The 20,871-nt window shown below is 35.1% G+C and overlaps 2 protein-coding genes across 2 annotated transcripts; one reads left to right on the forward strand and one right to left on the reverse strand.

Moving 5' to 3' along the window:
• Positions 1-7,063: 7,063 nt before the first annotated feature.
• Positions 7,064-7,831, forward strand: LOC122584713 (protein DMP9-like). The gene has a single exon (XM_043756760.1). The coding sequence runs from the start codon at positions 7,081-7,083 to the stop codon at positions 7,753-7,755; it is 675 nt and encodes a 224-aa protein (XP_043612695.1). The 5' UTR covers positions 7,064-7,080; the 3' UTR covers positions 7,756-7,831.
• Positions 7,832-7,899: 68 nt separating this feature from the next.
• On the reverse strand, positions 7,900-12,187 carry LOC122584712 (beta-1,3-galactosyltransferase GALT1). The gene is made up of 8 exons (XM_043756759.1): positions 12,022-12,187; positions 10,144-11,264; positions 9,395-9,570; positions 9,025-9,306; positions 8,817-8,945; positions 8,563-8,742; positions 8,363-8,470; positions 7,900-8,288 (listed from the first exon to the last, which is right to left on the reverse strand). The coding sequence occupies exons 2-8, from the start codon at positions 10,898-10,900 to the stop codon at positions 8,079-8,081; spliced, it is 1,842 nt and encodes a 613-aa protein (XP_043612694.1). The 5' UTR covers positions 10,901-11,264; positions 12,022-12,187; the 3' UTR covers positions 7,900-8,078.
• Between the last annotated feature and the right edge of the window lie 8,684 nt (positions 12,188-20,871).

Consider the following 20,871-nt stretch of genomic DNA (forward strand, 5'->3'; position numbering starts at 1 on the left):
TAATTCCTACATAGACGGTGAGAGAATTGTGAGATATTCATTGCTTGTGGAAGGGATAAAGGAGGATGAAAAAAAGTGAAGATTTATCTTAAGGTTTATAATTTTTACTTCTAATAATGTTTATTACTTTGTCATTTGACATTTTACTTCATTACATAAAAAAATATTTTCGTTCTTTGATGACAGTTTTTTATTATATTGAATATTTGTTGAACTATTTGATAGAAATTTATGTTATCCCGTGCAACGCACGGGGCTAAACCTAGTAGTATATAAATAATTAAATTGTGGGTCCCTATGAGAAGCCTAAAGGAAACCTTGCTCCCACAAAAACTAAGGAAAACCCTTTGTTGATTGTACTGCCACGTGTCTTAAGATGCCCCTATGAAAAGCCCTAAAGGGAAGCGTTGCTCCGATTGTACTGCCACGTGTCATTAGATGCCCCTATGAAAAGCCCTAAAGGGAAGCCTTTGTTAGAACACCATTCAAGAAAACAACAATATTATAGAAGATACATTCGAATTACAACAACAAAATTACAAGTAAAGAAAGTAGAACAAAACATTACAAGAAAGCAAAATAAAGAATAAAACAGAAACAGAAAGAAAGGCAAAAACGGGCTGAGGATATGGTTAAACCAAGGTCCCTTAAAACTGATTTCGGGCCACCCAAGTGAACCCGACAGTTTCCCAGGGTACAACAGCCAAAGCAGTTAGTACTGTCGGAGTTAACCACAACCCAGAATTTACCTTCAAGAACTTCTTGAAGAGGAGTGAAAGAGAAAGAATATTGTATATGATCCAGGATGAAGAAAGTGTTAGTTTTCTTGTTATTATCATTCTGATCAGTTACAAATCATATATAAATCAGATTTTGTTAAGTGGGAAACACCTGTTAACATTAGAAGGTTAACAACACATTAAAACAGATGTCACTTGCTGAACTAATGCAAGTGTTGTTTCAGATGTTAAACCAGGAACAAAGGATCCCACTTAAGCCACAACCACTAACACTTGAGCCATCATACTTAGCCACTTAAGCAAAGTGCGCCACTAAAACGCCACATTACGCCTCATCGCCCACACCCAAGCCCCCGGTCCCGGTCCCGGTCTCGGGCACGGGCGCGGGCGCGTCGGGTGCTTCGCACCCTCCTAGCTCACTTGGGGTGTAGCCCCTTATAAGGAATTATAATTCCTCCAACACTCCTCCTTATAAACATACTTAATGTTTATTCTTCTACCAATGTGGGACACACTCACATTAGTTAATTATTCTTTCAACTCCTTTTAACATATCTATTAACTTGGATATTCTATGTTATTACATAAAATTTCCAACAATCCCCCACATTAATAGATATGGTTATTAAAGATAAATTCCGACAGTCAAGTATTGCAGGATAAGTAGGTGTTACCCTTTGAACTTTCCTTTGTGAGTGCACTTAGTCTCCTAGCAGTTAGTAGAACTTGATGTCTTTGAACTAACTCCTTTTTACGTAGACGTTATTGCACATCACACAATACTTTCCCTAGTCTGGTTAACCCCTCACTTTCGTGTCCGTTATGGTCATGGAACACTATCCTGGTTCTGCGAGAGCTCTAGGAATTGCCCCCACAATTCCATTCGAAGCGACCACACTTCTCTCTAACATAGGTGATTGCTCACAATCATTAAAAGCTATAAGCTTAACCTCTATGATATCATTGATTTGATATAGGAATGGACTAGGAAAATTTGCAACTCACTTTATTGTGGTGGGTTCTCCCCCCACAGTGACTGTAAACTCCCTTTGATGTTTGGGGTACTCCCCACAATGACCTCTATTCGTACAATTAGGTTGTCCTATTGAACCTAGATCATGGGATCTCCATTTACATCTAGGTTAGGTTTTCCTTCGTACAAATTTACTCAATGGGCTTTAGTCCCATTCCTCTTGGTGACTTATAAACTGCCTCACTACTTAAACCTTTAGTTAGCGGATCCGCAATGTTATCATTTGACCTAACATAGTCAACAGTGATAACCCCTGTTGTGAGCAGTTGTCGTAGACTATTATGCCTACGACGAATATGTCTTGACTTGCCATTATACATTGTATTTTGAGCTCTACCAATAGCCGATTGGCAATCACAATGTATACAAATAGCCGTTAATGTCTTTGGCCATCTTGGAACATATTCCAAGAAATGTCGTAGCCATTCTGCTTCTTCTCCAGCTTTATCCAATGCTATAAATTCAGATTCCATCGTGGATCTAGCAATTAGCGTTTGCTTGGACGATTTCCAAGTTATAGCTGCTCCTCCAAGAGTAAATACATATCCGCTTGTGGATTTGGAATCTTTTATATCGGATATCCAATTAGCATCACTATATCCTTCCAATACAGCTGGATCTCGACCAAAATGCAGCCCATAATTCTTTGTATATCTCAAGTATCTTAGTAACCTAGTCATAGCCTTCCAATGTTCCAAACTAGGATTACTAGTATATCTACTTAGCCTACTAACAGCATAGGCTAAGTCAGGCCTAGTACTTGTCATGAGATACATTAAGCTGCCAATTACCCTTGAGTACTCCAATTGAGCAACACCTTCACCTCTATTTTTCGATAGATGTTGCGTGGTATCTATTGGAGATCGAGCGACTCTTGAGTCCTCGGGACTGAATTTCTCAAGGATCTTGTCCACATAGTGAGATTGACTTAACACTAGACCATCTTGGGTTCGAGTAATTTTCATTCCAAGAATGACATCTGCTAAACCCATATCCTTCATGTCAAATCTCGCCTTCAACATGTCTTTGGTAGATTTGATCATACTATCATCACTACCCACAATGAGTATGTCATCGACATATAGACAAAGTATAACATATCCCTTAGATATGTCTTTGACATAAACACATTTATCACACTCATTAATCCTGAAACCATTGTCGAGCATGACTTGATCAAACTTTTGGTGCCATTGCTTTGGAGCTTGTTTCAATCCGTACAAAGACTTGACAAGTTTACAAACTTTGTCCTCCTGGCCAGGAGCGGAAAAACCCTCAAGTTGTTCCATATATATTTCTTCATCAAGCTCTCCATTGAGAAATGCGGTTTTTACATCGATTTGATGTATTTCCAAATTTCTCAATGCTGCAATCGCAAGCACCAATCTGATCGAAGTTACTCGAGTTACAGGCGCATATGTGTCAAAGTAATCAAGATCTTTCTTTTGTCTATATCCTTAACCACAAGTCTTGCCTTGTACTTATCAATAGAGCCATCAAATTTCATCTTTTTCTTGAATATCCAACGATGTTCAAGTGGTTTACAACCAGGTGGAAGACGAACTAATTCCCAAGTATGATTCTGCAAAATAGAATCAATTTCACTCTTAATGGCTTCTTTCCATTGAGGCGCTTCTTGTGAAGTAACCGCTTCATGATATGTTTGAGGTTCACTCATAACCATATAAGAAACAAAATCAGGCCCGAAAGATTTTTCAATCTTTTGCCTTTTGCTTCTTCGCGGTTCTACTTCTTTTTCCTCTGATTGTTCTTGATGATCATCTGGAACAATCTTATCAACCGGAGTTGATGTAGAAGCTTTTCCTCGATCCAAACGAGGAAACACATTTTCAAAAAACGAAGCATTTCTTGACTCAAGTATACTGTTTTTGTGTATTTCCGGGTTCTTAGACTCATGTACTAGAAACCGATATGCACTACTATGTTCAGCAAGATTTGAGGATTCACAATCGCTACCATGCTTAGCATATCCTATGAATACACAATCAACAGTTTTTGGTCCTATCTTTTGAACTTTAGGTGGTGGAACCACCACCTTTGCTAAACACCCCCACACTTTCAAGAACTTATAGGATGGTTTTCTATTAAACCATAACTCATAAGGTGTAACATCCTTTTTCTTGAAAGGTATCTTGTTCAAAAGATAGTTTGCCGATAAAACTGCATCTCCCCACATATCTTGTCCTAAGCCCGAGCTTATTAACATGGCATTCATCATCTCTTTAAGAGTTCGATTTTTCCTTTCAGCAATGTCATTTTGTTGTGGGGTATAAGGAGCTGTTTGCTCATGGATAATACCATTTTGAGCACAAATTTCAGCAAATGGAGAAACATATTCACCTCCTCTATCGCTCCTTAATTTTTTAATCTTTTTGTTGAGTTGATTCTCAACTTCATTTTTGTACAAGATAAACTTATCTATTGCTTCATTCTTGCTCTTTAGTAAGTATACATAGCAATATCTTGTACAATCATCAATAAATGTAATGAAATATTTGTTACCACCTCGAGTGGGAATCGATCTAAAATCACATACATCGGTATGGATTAAATCAAGTGGCTCGGTGTTTCGTTCAATAGATTTGAAAGATTTCGTGGTTTGTTTAGCTTCAACACAAGTTGGACATTTAGAATTAGAATCAATGTTAATAGATGGTATACAATTTAACTTAATTAAACGACGCATTGAATTAAAATTCACATGTCCAAGACGATTATGCCAAATATTAGAAGACTCAATCAAATAAGCGGAAGTAGAAGCATTTTCATTCACTTGCTTAATAGGTACAACATTGAGCTTAAACATCCTATTAAGGGCATAACCTTGACCAACATACAAACCACGTTTAGTTAACACAAACTTATCACTTTCAAACACTAAACGAAACCCATTCTTGTTAAGCAACCAACCCGACACAAGACTCTTGCGCAATTCGGGAACATACAACACATTGGTTAACTTGAGCTCTCTCCCCGAAGTCCACTTGAGGATCACATCGCCTTCACCCTTGATATCGGCGGTGACGCCATTTCCCATATACAACTTTTCTTCACCGGATATTTCTTTCAAGTTATGGAACATAGTCTTATCCGGACACACATGACGGGTTGCACCCGTATCAACCCACCATCCTTTGATTCCATCGGTGGTAAGATTGACCTCTTCCAACTTAGCCGTGAGGTCAGAAATCATAGCAACAAGAGCCATGTTATCTTCGATCATATTTGCCATTTCCTTCCTTGGATTCTTGCATTGATCAGCTCGGTGACCAGATTCACCACAATTGTAACACTTCCCTTTGAACAAACTAACCTTCTTCTTCACACCACCATTCTTTGGACTCAAATCCATCCTTTTTCCTTTGTTCTTCTTAATAGGACCTTTCCCTTTACCCTTGAAATTACCTTTTCCTTTGGAACTTTGTCCATGTTCAACAAAGTTGGCCTTAGCAAGACCTTCAATATGACCACCATTTTGAGCACCTCTATTGTCTTCCTCAATTCGAAGACGAACAACAAGCTCTTCAACGGTCATTTGCTTTCGCTTATGCTTAAGGTAATTTTTAAAATCCAACCAACTTGGGGGCAACTTTTCAATCATGGAAGCAACTTGAAATGTTTCACCAAGAACCATTCCTTCTGATAAGATTTCACTGATTATGATTTGCAATTCTTCAACCTGTGCCATAACAGTTTTAGAGTCAACCATTTTAAACTCTAAAAACCTTGCAACTATGAACTTTTTAGTTCCGGCATCTTCGGTTTTGTATTTCTTTTGCAAAGATTCCCATAAATCTTTTGCAGTTGTTATTTTGCAAAATACATTATACATTGAATCAACTAGACCATTTAACACATAGTTTCGGCATAGATATTCAGAATGCTTCCAAGCATCAACAGCACTTACTAATTGAGCATCAGTGGAACCTTCAGGAATTTGAGGTGCTGTTTCAGTTAGGAATCTCGCAAGATTCAAAGTGGCCAAATAGAACAACATCTTTTGTTGCCACATCTTGAAGTTGTTTCCAGAAAACTTTTCTGGTTTTTCACAGTGGTTGGCCATAGTTTGGGCAGCTTGGGTACCTACTAAAGGTCCCATGCTTGTAGAGACAGTAAGTCCTACAGATTGAGAAACATTTGCACCAACGGTGTTGGTGGTGGTAGAAGAAGTAGTTCCATTAGTAGAGGAGTTCATTTCAGTAGCCATTTCTGAAATAGAACAATCAAAGTTTTACTAAAAAACTTGCAGAAAGTAAAGACTAATTTAAATGAATAACTTTACAGAAAAGTACATAATAAAGTTTTGGAACATAATTCTGTAATTCGAATTAACCAGATGGTGAAGAAAGAAAATCAGTTTTAAGATTGTTAGAACACCATTCAAGAAAACAACAATATTATAGAAGATACATTCGAATTACAACAACAAAATTACAAGTAAAGAAAGTAGAACAAAACATTACAAGAAAGCAAAATAAAGAATAAAACAGAATCAGAAAGAAAGGCAAAAACGGGCTGAGGATATGGTTAAACCAAGATCCCTTAAAACTGATTTCGGGCCACCCAAGTGAACCCGACAGTTTCCCAGGGTACAACAGCCAAAGCAGTTAGTACTGCCGGAGTTAACCACAACCCAGAATTTACCTTGAAGAACTTCTTGAAGAGGAGTGAAAGAGAAAGAGTATTGTATATGATCCAGGATGAAGAAAGTGTTAGTTTTCTTGTTATTATCATTCTGATCAGTTACAAATCATATATAAATCAGATTTTGTAACCAGGAACTAAAACGCAAAGTGCGCCACGCAAAGTGCGCCACTAAAACGCCACATTACGCCTCATCGGTCCCGGTCTCGGGCACGGGCGCGTCGGGTGCTTCGCACCCTCCTAGCTCACTTGGGGTGTAGCCCCTTATAAGGAATTATAATTCTTCCAACACTCCTCCTTATAAACATACTTAATGTTTATTCTTCTACCAATGTGGGACACACTCACATTAGTTAATTATTCTTTCAACTCCTTTTAACATATCTATTAACTTGGATATTTTATGTTATTACATAAAATTTCCAACAGCCTTGCTCCTCATATTCTAAATGTTATAACTCGAGTGTAAACATTGAATTTTGCATAACCAAGGCGATAAATAAAGGACGGTTAGATATTTTTGCTATTAACCGCATCAAATTTGAATTTACGGTTACGATTTACGAACCCCCCAAAATCATACTCGTAATATATTTACAGTTCCAACCATTCCTCCACATTTCTCCACAATTTCCTTGCAAAATGGATCAACCGGATGAAACAGGCGTCAGAATCTACACAACCTCCCCACAAACCAACACTAATCCGCCATTGCCACGCTCCCAATCAGCACCATCTCAAGCAAACGCCACCCCCAACTTAGGCAGGCGGAAGAGATTTCAAAGGACACTCTCGAAAGGGGTCCAAAAAACGCTCTCCAAAACCTCGATGCTCGTAAACTTCCTCCCAACCGGAACTCTTCTCACATTCGAAATGGTCCTCCCTTCCATTTATGGCAAAGGCCAATGCTCCACTGTGGCAACCCTCATGATCAACATGCTTCTTGGCATTTGCACATTTTCGTGCTTCTTCTTCCACTTCACTGACAGTTTCAAAGGGCCTGATGGGAAGGTGTATTACGGGTTTGTGACACCATCGGGTTTGAAAGTGTTTAAACCAACTTTAAACATTGAAGTGCCAAAAGATGATCGGTATAAAGTTGGGTTATCAGATTTCGTACATGCGATGATGTCTTCAATGGTTTTTATGGCAATCGCATTCTCAGATCATCGGGTTACTGATTGTTTATTTCCAGGTCACGCAAAGGAGATGGATGAAGTGATGCAGAGTTTCCCTTTGATGGTTGGAATAGTTTGCAGCGGTTTGTTTCTTGTTTTTCCTAATACTCGTTATGGTATTGGATGTCTGTCGGCATAATTATTGTTGTATTTGCATAACGTACTGCTATATAACTATGTGTCTATGTGAATCTTGTGTAGTGAAAGTTGTAAATTATTACGGGTTTTCTTTGTCACGTGAACAAAACATAGCATAAAATAATAATCATACAGATCTCTCGTATGCTAAACTGCACTCGAATAACCCTACAAAAACATTGGTCGATGAATAATTTGGTTGTCAAAATACCGGTATATATACTCTACTTATCTATACGCATAGGTAAAGAAAAACCTAGCTAGACTTATATAACACTAGATTTACCCCTCTTTCGGATTTAGAGGTATGTCGCTATGTTTGTGTTAATTACCGCAACAGAAGGCTTGGTTGCCTTCTTGAAGCTTCTGCCATAAACAGAGCATTTCTCGAGGTCCCTGATAGTGTGCAACGATGTAACCGTCTTTGCAACCTTCGTTATACACTCGTTCTTCTCGTTCATATCTTACTTCTAAACCGTTCTTTTTTAAATCGGCAATCCAGATTCCCATTGCTACATCTTCCAGCTTAAACATCTGCACAAATATTTGCTTAAGATCCATTTCTATGGAAAAAGTTTACTTTAGATAGTGAATTTGTGAGAACATACCTTCAGGTGCCCTTGTTTGTGTTTATTGTTAACTGCCTTTGCTATGTCGCTAGTTACGACATACCCAGGACCATGTGCCCACGGAGGGTATCTTTCTTCTGGCCATTCCTGAAATAAAGAAGGCAAAAAGTTGATTTCATGCATATGGCTGACCAGTCATTTTGTTGCATGATATGACTAATCTCAGAAAAACAGTATACCTCAGGACTGATATACCACTTGCTGTCTGGATTCCGGTGAGGTTGAGAATCTGAATTGATTAAGCCGTAAAGCAATCCATGACTTACATTGACTCGGTGTAAAGAGAGCAAAATTTCATCAACACGAACAAATGCATCATCATCTGTTTTCATGACATATTTGGCCGAGATAACTTCTGTCTGTAATGGATATCTAGTCAGATACACCTTATTGAACTCTTCATGGGATAATAACAAATTAAATAAAGATTTACCCCGAATATACAGATGGCAATAGTCTTCCAAGATATAAGACTGTAATAGTCAACAAAAGGCATTAACTGTATATCACCATAAGTCTTCGCCTCATTCCAGAGTTCCTCATTCACCACTCGATTCTTATGCTGCAATATTCATATAAATGATTTATTAACTAGTGTGATTTGTGGATCGAGCAATTAAGATGACAGATCAATTACCCACCAATCCAACAAAAAACCGGACTGCTACTTCTCCTGACTTCACTGCAGAATATTGCATCCATGTTCTTCGAACAGCCATACGGCGTTTGAAATTGTTTGCAGTCGAGAAGACACCAATTAACAGTTTAATCTTCTTTCTGAGAGGAACTGGAGGTGATTTAAGAGATTCTAAGTCGATTATATGATCTGAATCTTCAGAAGTGGGCAAACCACTGGCTACAACCGATACCAGTTTTAAGTCTCCTGAGATCCTTACTTCACTAACAAGCCATGGCTCCAAAGTCTACAAGGATGGAAACAGATACAGTCAATCATCATATCGATTTGAAAAAAAAAATAGTAATAAAAATTAATAAAGTAAAAGAAATTACTTCTCGAAAAGCAAAAGATGTTATGTGTTTCCCGTCAACTGTCATCTGTATGCCTTCTGATCCAACCCGTAGAGTTGCTACTGAAAGATAGCCTTGCTTAAAAGGGAAATACGTTCTTGACTTTGACCCATTTATAACTTTGCCCACCTTCTCACTGCACTGGTCTAATTCATCCACTGGAAAAAATTTGCACAGTTAGCTCCTTACGAGTGTTAAGTTCTAAATAACATTGTATATATGAAAATTGCCAGCCTAAGACTACGCAAGTATGTCGCAGTTTACAGCAAACCAGGACCCCAGCAATCGTTTGATTACATTATGAGTTGGTCAATGTTAGAGGTGTTTGATTAAAATTCTAGTACATCACATATAGAAAATGACAATAAAGATTCAAGTAAGTTATCCAGGTGCACTTATTGCCTCAATCATATATAGTTATGATATTTATTTAGTTCCAAAAGATTTCCTTCAATTCGAGAAACAATAATTAAATCTAAGAACTTGTTCCTCATATTGTCGGTACAAGGATAATCTTTATTATCACAGTCATAGTTATGCACTACTTATATCATGTGTCTATGATCAACTGTTGCGAGTGTGAAGGACAGAAGAACTAGCATGGGTAACAAAATTACACATGATGACTAACTAAGAACAGCACCATTCAATATGTATTCTGTACTTTATACAAAACATTAAGTTTCATATAGCAAAGTTTAAATAAGAAAGACCGTAGGGGGTATTAGTACCTTTCTTATTCTTTTCAGGCTCCGGATGTGGACAACGTTCCTCTTCACCCCAATCATGACCGATTGTCCAAGTATTTTGGACAATTACAGGCTCTTCAGTTATTTTGTCACCATGGAGCCTGACGTTGTAGTGCAATATTACAGGAGGATCTGGTTCACCCGGAAGAGGCTCGCCGGTCAAGTCAACTCTAAAGTTACCAAGAAGACCACTCGGAATACCAATAAATGTAACCGATGAACCCTGAGTTAGACCACAAGGAACTCTCAACTTATATCCAGTATCATTAAGCTCCGCGGCATTCATGTTACTAAGAAAATGAGGACACTGTTTTTCTTTTTTCCTGTCACCTGAACTCCTATTCATGTTACGTTTCTCGTCTTCAACTGAAGTCATAAGATTATTCCATGCAATGCCAGCATCCTTGATGGCCTCTACTGTGTTAGGAAGAACCCGATCATGACTAATTAAATGTCTTAAATGGTTCCATGTATGCAATGGTTGTTTCTCTTCAAAAGAGATGTTTCTTTGAGTGAAAAGGGTAGATACTATCTCATCAGCCGATACAACTTGAGAGTCACTTCCTGGATTATGAACAGGGGGTGCACCAGAGTTTATCCATTCTAGAGGGTTTGTTGTGTTGTAGTATGTAGATGGTGAGATATATGATTCTCTAATTGGGTTTTTCATAACAAAGTACCCGAATACAGCCAATGTTAACAAAGATACAGATAAGACATAGATGTACCATTTCTTCATTACTACTAATTAATAGAGAGATCAATGCTTTTGAACCTAAAACTCATACAAATGCAGCTAAAGTTTGTATGAACTTCTGTGCAATTAAGTTAAACACAAACCAAAAAAGAAACCCTTAATATTAACCTCTGGGAAACGCTCTTCATCAGAAAACGCATAAGATGCCACTTGATCTGATACCCGATACTTAAAACTCGTGTTTCGAGACCAGGTTCATACATTAACCCACAGCTTCAGACCATTCTAAAGGTTCGTCCTTTATCACATTACTTGGAATATATGAGGTTGAAACTTGATTTCAATTCTTTACCTTAAACAATGTATTTGCATATGAAGATCAACCTTCAAAAAATTATGTTCTGTCCTGTAAATGCAAGTGATTTATATTGATCAGTGTCACTTACAAGACATATTTATAACTAAGCGTATCCATACAAGGCTAGTAGCAGAAACGGTAACTTTGTTAGTAATAAATAGTGTCTGTGGTCGCATACATGATACAACTGATATGTTGACAAGAACGTCTACGACGAAAATCATCAAAAAAAAAAAAATGCTTGTTTGCACTATTTCTATGCCAATCTTGATTCGAGCAAAATCACATGTTGATGCCCAGTGTGGGTATTTTGAGCCAAATAATTGTTAATCAAGCAAGCTGGAAAACCGGGTGAATCTAATGTAACTTACATCATTAATTTGGATCACTAAATAAAGAAATCAATATACCTTAATGGAATTAATAAATACGAGTAACAAATAATTGTGCCCAAAATCTCATATTTATCAATACTCACAAAAGATCCGCACAATGAATGCCTAAAGCTAAAACTTTGCCAAAAGGTAAAAAAATAAAAAAATAAAAGTTTAAACCACACATACAGTCAACAGCAGCTGCTAAAAGTAAAGTAAAGCAAAATCAGAACCCTGTGGTTATTTTTATTTAATATATATATACACGCTGTAGTATGTATGTTTGTATATCAGATCACATAAAAAAAACAAGAATCACAAAATCAAATCTTAAAATTTACTAGATTTACATACAGACCACCTGGATTAATAATTAATACTAATATAAAAAAGTAGAAAATAAATATCAAGTACGGAATTATGTCACTTACCTAGTAAGAATTTAGAAGACAAATGTGAGGTTAGTGAAGATTACCAGTAGCCGGAAAATTAGCTACCGTGCCGGCGGTGGCGGAGAAAGATAGATATAGATATATATATATATATAGAGAGAGAGAGAGAGGAAAGAAAAAGAAGGAAGGAAGTTGGTAGAGAGAAAATTGGCGTAGAAAATTAGTTAGTTTGTTTGCTAGTAATAAAAATTTGAATTATAAGGAAGGAAATTGGATGTAATGATGTATAGTATACAGAACCGTGTTTGTGTATAGTTTAGTCTAGTAGTCGTCGTCGTCTTTAGGCTTTACCTGGTGAGAGGTATTTTTCTTTTTTTTTTTTATCTAATTTTGACTTTTGACTTGGTACAAGTTTCGGGTCTATGTCAATTTAAATAAACACAATTATTTAGCTTTTCTTTTTATTTTACATTAAAAAAAACGCTTTCTAAGTTTACTTAAGAGATTAGAAAAAATACCCTCTAAAAACTAACCTTAAAATTTTTCAAATATCATCAAAACTTAATATGTATAATTCATTTATTATCTTTTTTCATCTTTACTTTTCATTTTCAATATGACATGATTGTATATGATTAAAAGACTAAAAAGTCAGTGTCAACCATCCATTTTATGAATCTCGATTTAGTTTTTCTTTACTCAAAGATGGACACGAATCCGATCCCTCCCGTTCCGATACCCGTCCTGAAAATTACCAAAACGTGGTATGGGCATCGGTCTCACACAAGGTTGTATTGTTACAGGACCGGGAAAATCATGCATATTGTGGGGTTTTCTAGTATCGTCCCGATCTCAATCCCAACCACAACAAAGAAATACCGATACCAATCCCAAATAGAATCCAGTACCACTTTTGGGTAAATGGTCGATACGTGATTGAGATTCGGGAATTTTTGCTCATCCTACTCACTTCCCTTTTTTTCCTAATTCCGTTCCCCCTTTACACCACCACCATTATTGTCGTCGTCGAATCTTTTGTATTTATCGTCAATCGTTCAATCTAATCTAGTGAAATTACGATCACAATGTGTTGGTAATTCCAATTATTGGAAATTACGAACACATAGTTATTCAAACACAATAGTTAGATGCGGGTTGCGCCTTAAATTGTTTATATATATATATATATATATAATAAAGCGTAGTTGGTCGGGGTGATCAGTGATGATGGTTGTGACCTACCTTACGGGTTTCACTTTTAGTTATGCAGGCTCAGCCCTCCATGACGAAGGTGGTGGCAATGGTGGATAGTAATGGTGGTGGTGGAGGATCAGAAAATAAACTAAGAGTTCTAATGTTGAAATCAACAAAATGGTTAAATGATACTATTTTTTTATTTTCAAGTTTCAACAATAAAATTATTTCCAAATGCACAAATAATTTTTTTTTTAAACAGCTAAAATTTTATTAATATCACAAACCACCCTTTATGATTGAAAAGTTTAGAACAATGATCTTCATCTACTTCCTATCAAAACCCATCGATCCCACTTTTTGTTTCCTTTTCTCTCTTGCTTACTTTTTTTTGAAAAAAAACAGCATGGTTGGATCAGTGGTAAACACCCTTGCCTATGGAGACAGAGGTCATAGGTTCGATCCCCATCCTATGCAAAGATTGGAGGGCCTTTTCTACCATTTAGGTAGAAACTGGAAGCAGCCTTAATTGTACACCAAACCGAGATTAGGTTAAGAAAAGGGAATGATGGGTGTTTTTGATTGTTTGTTGGCGATTTCCCGAAGGTAGAATTTTGATCTCTTTACGCCAATCAATTATGGTTTGATTGTTAGCCGATTGAGATCGTGCTATTATGTTTTAAGTTTGCTCTGATCTATTTGAGTCTTTGTGAATGAGTAAGAATGAATGAATGATGCCTTCGTGAGGTCTTATGAATCTCCTTTTATAGGAAAATTTATCTTGGAGAGAAAGTTAAGCCTCTTTAGGGTTTTCCTAAGTCTTGGGCCAGGAATATTATTTCCTTAATTATTGGCTGCAAGTGATAAGATCAAATCCTGAAGTTATAGGGAACAATTCTTATCATTTTATCTTACAGCGGAAGCCTTCGTTACGGACAACCTTCGTGTCGTAACATGTTACTGTTCTTTCGTGTGGCAGGTCATGCATACCGCTGAGAGGGTACATCATCAAACCCCTTAGTCCAAGGTGATGATTTTTTCTAAATAAGCATTGCGTTGGACTATTCTTGGTCACTTCGTCCCTTTCCGGGGGTGTGCATCCTTGAGGAAATCCATGCGCTACATCTCCCGTCTTTCCTAAATCTGGTTCGATGTTATCATAATGATTTTGAGAAAGTGGATACGGGATTCGAGATTTCGCGTCCCACGGATGGCGCCAAATGATTGTACACCAAACCGAGATTAGGTTAAGAAAAGGGAATGATGGGTGTTTTTTGATTGTTTGTTGGCGATTCCCCGAAGGTAGAGTTTTAATCTCTTTACGCCAATCAATTATGGCTTGATTGTTGGCCGATTGAGATCGTGTTATTATGTTTTAAGTTTGCTCTGATCTATTTGAGTCTTTGTGAATGAGTAAGAATGAATGAATGATGCCTTCGTGAGGTCTTATGAATCTCCTTTTATAGGAAAATTTATCTTGGAGAGAAAGTTAAGCCTCTTTAGGGTTTTCCTAAGTCTTAGGCCAGGAATATTATTTCCTTAATTAGTGGCTGCAAGTGATAAGATCAAATCCTGAAGTTATAGGGAACAATTCTTATCATTTTATCTTACAGCGGAAGCCTTCGTTACGGACAACCTTCGTGTCGTAACATGTTACTGTTCTTTCGTGTGGCAGGTCCTGCGTACCGCTGAGAGGGTACATCATCAAGCCTCTCTACTTAGGTAGAGGTAAGGTTTGCCTACATCTTAACCTCCCCCATACACCGTCGAGGTATTAGGGCTCAAAACCTGCGGAAAGCGGCACTGAACAGTTACTTACTTACTTTTATTTACTTTTTTTGAAAAAAATATTAATTAATTGATTATAATATATCATAATATATTGTACCAAATTCATAAATTCATTAATTAAACTTGAATTATGATGATTCAAAAGTCATCAATACAATAACTTTTAAGTGGATTATAATATGGTGTATATATCATAAATATTGTACTAACTTCATTAATGAAATTTAATCATAATGAGTACGATTATGTTTTAGTATATATGTGTATATAAGTATCATGCACCGATTTTATAACCATTAAAAAAATTTTGTAAGGTACATCGTATATGTATCATAAAAAAAATTGTAAGGTACATCATATATGTTTTAGTATATATGTTGTTTTGATCTAATGCCGTTCAAAATAAAATAAAAGTTTGTTTTGATTGTGCAATTTGATTTCTATTTTAAACAATCCTGAATTGTTTAGAAGTTATTTAAGCAATCATGATACAGTTTTAGTTTAATTATGTTATTTACAATAATATCACTCATTCCTTTTTAATTCTTGGTATATTTCTCTTTTTAAAATACAAAATAAAGTCCAAAAATATTGCTTCACTTTTCTCCAAACAACACAACCTTAGGTCGCGTTTGGTTCGCAGATTCTGATGGAATTTGATGGAATTGGAATTGAATTCCATTCCTTAGTGCGTTTGGTTGCTCAATGATGAAGAAATATCATTCCATTGGAATGTCAATATTCCCTCATTTGATGGAATCTCCATTCCATGGGGATGGGGGAAGGAATCTCATTCCGTCTCTCCCTTAAATCTTCAAAAAATGAAAAACATTCTATCAAATTTCATTCCATCATATTCCAATTCCTTCAATAGATTCCATTTTATCCAAAAACATTCCGTGAACTAAACGCGCCCTTATTGTCTTATACTAAATCAATTTTTGTGTTGAAGTGAACGATATTTATCGGCTTGATTTTGCATTAACTTGAATGTTTATAAAACGTAGAGTCGTAGACATAGGAATTTGTTGGTGGCTTCGAAAATGACCGTATCCATTGCAAAACTATTTAAAAGTAGTATTCTTTACGTAATATTTAAACAAATTTAGGATGATATATGTTTCCTTAAGGAAGATGATATATAGGGGGGAAAGCCAGAAAGGTCCACTTCAACAATTAAATAGTTATTACTTATTAGTTATCACATAATTAATGAAAATTATTCAATTCAACCACTATTTAATGTGTCATGTTGTCATATTATTCTAAATTGCATGTGTCACATGAGACATCAAACCGTAGACTTAGGCCTGTTTGTTTTTCTTAATAAGTTTGTATTGAATCTGAATATCACTTCTGAATATTAAGACTTAGTCTAAATGTCTGAAATATGAATAAATATAGCTGTTTGTTTTTTCTATAACATCTGAATACTTATAAACATCTATTTTGCCCTACAAAAATTAGAAAGAGGTGGATTAGATGTTTGAATATTGCATTTTGTTTTTGTATATATGTCTGAATATAAATAATTGTCTGGACAATCATTTTAATGTTAAAATTTGCAATTACTTTTAAAATAGAGTCGTATTGACATATTATAAAAATACAAAAACAACTAGAATAAATAAAGGTGTGTGTTTATTATTTTCGCAAAAAAATTTTTTACCACACTATTGATTTTATCTAACCTATAATTAATTGATTTCTATTCTTAAAAAGCATAAATGTATGATCCACCCATATCACAGTACTTTTATCCCAATTCCCAACCACTTCAATGTAATGAACGGTCATCTCTTTCTTGACCTTTTTACTTTCCATGGCTAGTTTCTTCTTTAACAGCCCGTCAATTTACGGTTCTTGAACAATAATCACTTGCCCTGATTCTTCAAGTCTATACTTACCTTTCTACCCTAAGTACCAAATTGGTGGTCGGGGATGACGAGGAACACGTGAAACATGGTGGGCTATCGGCGGCAGAAGACAGACGCCTACTAGAGATCTGGACGACGGTTTGTGGTGTCTGGTTAACTATTTAAAGATTTCTGGTAGCTGCTATTCTGCTAAGAAGCTAAGGAGATGAAATACTTGTGTTTTTCTCAACAAAAAGAGAGCCAGAGGCAAGTATAGATCTGACCGAATCTGATGTTCTTTAGAGGTTTCTACATCTGGATCTGTGCGAAAAACAAACGGCTTCAAATCTTGAAACCTCTAACCGAATCCGAACTCAGACGTTATTCAGAGATTTTACGGAAAAACAAACGAGCCCTTGAAACTAAATTGAAAATAAGTTATTAGCCACCCCAATGAGATAAGTTATCAGCCACCCCAATGGGATTTCTATAAAGACTAATTTGTGTTATGAAGCCGCCCAAAGTTATTTCGTCAATTACAAATGACGTTTACCAAACCACTTATGGGGTTGATCCCGAAATATAAAACGTAAAATTAATCAAAAACAATAAAATATAGCAAAAAGTTATTTAAACACAAGAGGTTCTTTTTTAACGGTTAATATTACATTAGGGGGTGAGGAGTAGGAGCGACATGAAAACTGGGTTCCTCAACCCTTCGAGCAAACACCACCGCCATCCCTGCGGCTTGAAGGACGACTGAACTTGGGCGGGATTAAAGCCAAATGCGGGTTGGTGATATTCGAACGTTGGAGCGTGTGAGGGTGAGGTGGGACCTACTCCTTTTGACTGTTGCATGATTAAAAAAAAAATCGCCTAAAAAGAAAAAAGGAGCGGAGAAGAAGACTGCACATAGAGGCTGAATCTGTGTTAGAAGATAAAATTCCCATAATTAATGTATAGTAGTATTTTTTACTGGGATTAGTTTTTTGGAATGTAAGAAACTTTGAACGAACATCTATAGTAGAAAATAACTAAAGTTGTGTGTATTGTATGTAAAAAACTCGAAATAATGTTTATTGTATGTAAGAATTTCGTTTCAACCAATTTAAATCTGACAAGTGGCACCTGTATATGGTTGTCACGTATGTTTTATTACCTACAATAAACATTTTTTTGAGTTGTTTACATACAATACACATAACTTTAGTTTTTTCCTAATATAGACATTCGGTCAAAGATAGTTACATTCGAGGAAACTAATCCCTTTTTTGTTATAGTAAGTTACATATTTCACCATCTCGATCAATCCCCTTGCCCCCCATTCTTCGAGAATCATAAAGATCCTTTTCAAGTTTGAAAACTATTGCAATGTTTACAAGTTTATATATTATTTTTGATAATAGGTAATTTTTATCCCTAACTTAGTACTTAATGTTTTTTCTAAATTATATATAATGTTTGTTTAATATTTAGTAATGTTTAGTTTATTTTAATGAAATGTTTAAGTTTTTATTTTAAATGTTTGGTTAAATTACATAAAAAAGGAAAAAATAAAATTTGGGAGGGTTGAGAAGGTGATGAATGTCATTGAAAATGGTTGAGAGAGTTGGTTGGGAGGGTTGAAAAAGAAAAATGAGTTGGAAGTATTTGATTGGTGGGATTTTGAAGAGTTAAAATTTTCAACCACACCACTCGTTTTTCCCTTAATACTTTCATACTATTAAAAAATAACTATCTAAATTAAACTATCAAATTAAATTTTGCAAATTTCTAAAATAAAACTCAAAATTCTCAAAAAGAAAAACCTCACAATTATCTATTCATGTTAGGAGGTTAGACTCAAATTATAGTGTAATACTTCAAGATAAAAAAAACTTACCATTAAGCTCCACTTTTTGTTTATGCTCGATATATTATGCCACTTTTTAACATCAAATTACAACACTCCTATACTACCAAATAATACTAAACTTCTTATTTAATTTTTCCTTGAAACAACTCAAACAATGTGAGAGTAAGAAAAATTTAAATGGGATATGCTCTAGGATGAACTATCTGGTGTGAACCCGATTAACATTGTACGTTGGACCTTTCAATATTCGTGAGTAATCGATATTTATAAAAAAAAACTAATATTTAGAAATTAATAGCATTAGTTATTAAGTTTGTTACATAAAACAACAGATTTCGACAATATTTCGTATTTGTTTTTTATTTGAATTTTGTATATGTTTATGTTTGCGACTAGAACAAAGATGTTGGTTTGTAGTTGGTCACAAGAAAGTGGTTTGTCCTTTTATATTTCACATACTTTTTGGACCCATAAAACACGCCAATCTTCTCGTTTTCTCTTTGATTTTTCCTCACATTTGAAAAGTATGTTCGGTAATATCCAAGTATTTTGGCTGTTGTTTTGAATTTTATTGTTCGGTAAATCAAAATACTTTAATCAAATGGACTTGATAAATTTGAAATATAAAAAGAATAAAAATACTAAATATGTAATACATTGAACAAATATCAAAAAATAAAAAAAGTATTTAATCGTGTCAAGAAATAAACCCACGAACAAACTCGGTAAGTATTAAAGAACTTCATTTTTTCGTTATAGAAAACGTGATTTGTACTTTATTTTATCAAATCTAGCGCACAATATATAAAATGCTATTTAGACCAATTTTTTTAGCCAAATATTTCATGTATGCGCAATATACCAATGAGTATTTTGTCTAGATTTTGTAACACAAGTTAACCCATCATTTTTTGTCTAAATCTTGTATTGTCTTTTTTCCTTTTTATATATTTTCAGCTTTAGAGCATATATTAAATCATATTTTGTTTACTAACATTTTTTATTATATAATGTGAATTTAACGTCGTTAAAGAAAAGAAGTCATAACCCATCAATCATTCGTTATGGATTATAATTTTATGATAAATACATTGTAAATATGTGAAAATTTGTGTAGGATTCTTTTGTATAACTTTTTTTATAAAGGATAAACATTTTTTTGAAATATGTTTCCATTAGATTTTCAAAAACTTTAGAACTATTCTCGGAAAAAAGAGCGAAGAAACTAGTCAACTAACAAGGTGTACCATAGAACACGAGAGCAAGTACCCGCGTGTTGCGGCGGTGAGATGGTGAAAGTGATAGGTCATAGAGTGTGATAGCCAAATGCCTTAACGTACGGGCTCCGCCATCGGATTTAAAAATTCGTCGAAAGTATATCGAATGACATCTCTAATGAAAGAGCATTAAATTTTAAGAACACCCATATAATTTTTATAATTTATCGATATACGGTTTTTGAGATAAAAGATTTTGAATTGGAGGAAGAAATAATTTATGTAGGAGTAAGAATAAAAATGATTGGTTGAGATTTGAGGAGAGAGAAAAGGTGTTAGGTAAATATAGAATTGATATATGGACATTCTGAGAAAGTAAATGTTAAAACTTAAAATGTAAACAAGGATATCTGCTTTATAATATAGCATAGATAGATATAGATAAGCGTTTGCCCAACAAGAAGTCAAGGGATTTTTAATGTCATATCTGAAGAATATGGAAAATAAGAGCCCACATAAGGCCCATCTCAGTCAAATTAACAATCCAGACTATTATCCGAATGCGTCATTTGGTTCATAGATTTTATACATTTTAAGGGTGTTTAGTTTGAGAAAATAAAAAAGAATGAAAACGTAACATGGTTAAGTATTGTAAAATAAATATTAAATTAAAATAAATAAAACAAAATGTTGATCTTTAAATCATGATTAAATTAATGTATGATGATTTACGAACTAGTTGATGCAAGATGATTTTCATTTTTCACGGTAATTTTAGTGAAAAGAAAATTTATTGTTTTATTTATTTTACATGTAATAATGGACATAGTGATAAAAAAAAATTATATATAATAAAAAGAATTTTCCTTAAGATAACAAAGACGGTCTAATGTTTGATAATGTGGTCAAGGTCAATCGTGGCTTCTAACGAACATTCAACCACGAATCACCACATGACTCCCACACCCTCTCACAG

This window comes from Erigeron canadensis, chromosome 1, assembly GCF_010389155.1.
Source record: "Erigeron canadensis isolate Cc75 chromosome 1, C_canadensis_v1, whole genome shotgun sequence".
NCBI lineage: Eukaryota > Viridiplantae > Streptophyta > Magnoliopsida > Asterales > Asteraceae > Erigeron > Erigeron canadensis.

Bases quoted from the DNA above. Each gene is read 5' to 3' on its own strand.
- LOC122584712 (XM_043756759.1), bottom strand. From the start codon at position 10,900: ATGAAGAAATGGTACATCTATGTCTTATCTGTATCTTTGTTAACATTG. The intron at 9,571-10,143 runs GTACTAATACCC...AATTTTTTCCAG, and splicing joins GCCTGAAAAGAATAAGAAAG to TGGATGAATTAGACCAGTGC. The intron at 9,307-9,394 runs GTAATTTCTTTT...CCATCCTTGTAG, and splicing joins CATCTTTTGCTTTTCGAGAA to ACTTTGGAGCCATGGCTTGT.
- LOC122584713 (XM_043756760.1), top strand. From the start codon at position 7,081: ATGGATCAACCGGATGAAACAGGCGTCAGAATCTACACAACCTCCCCA.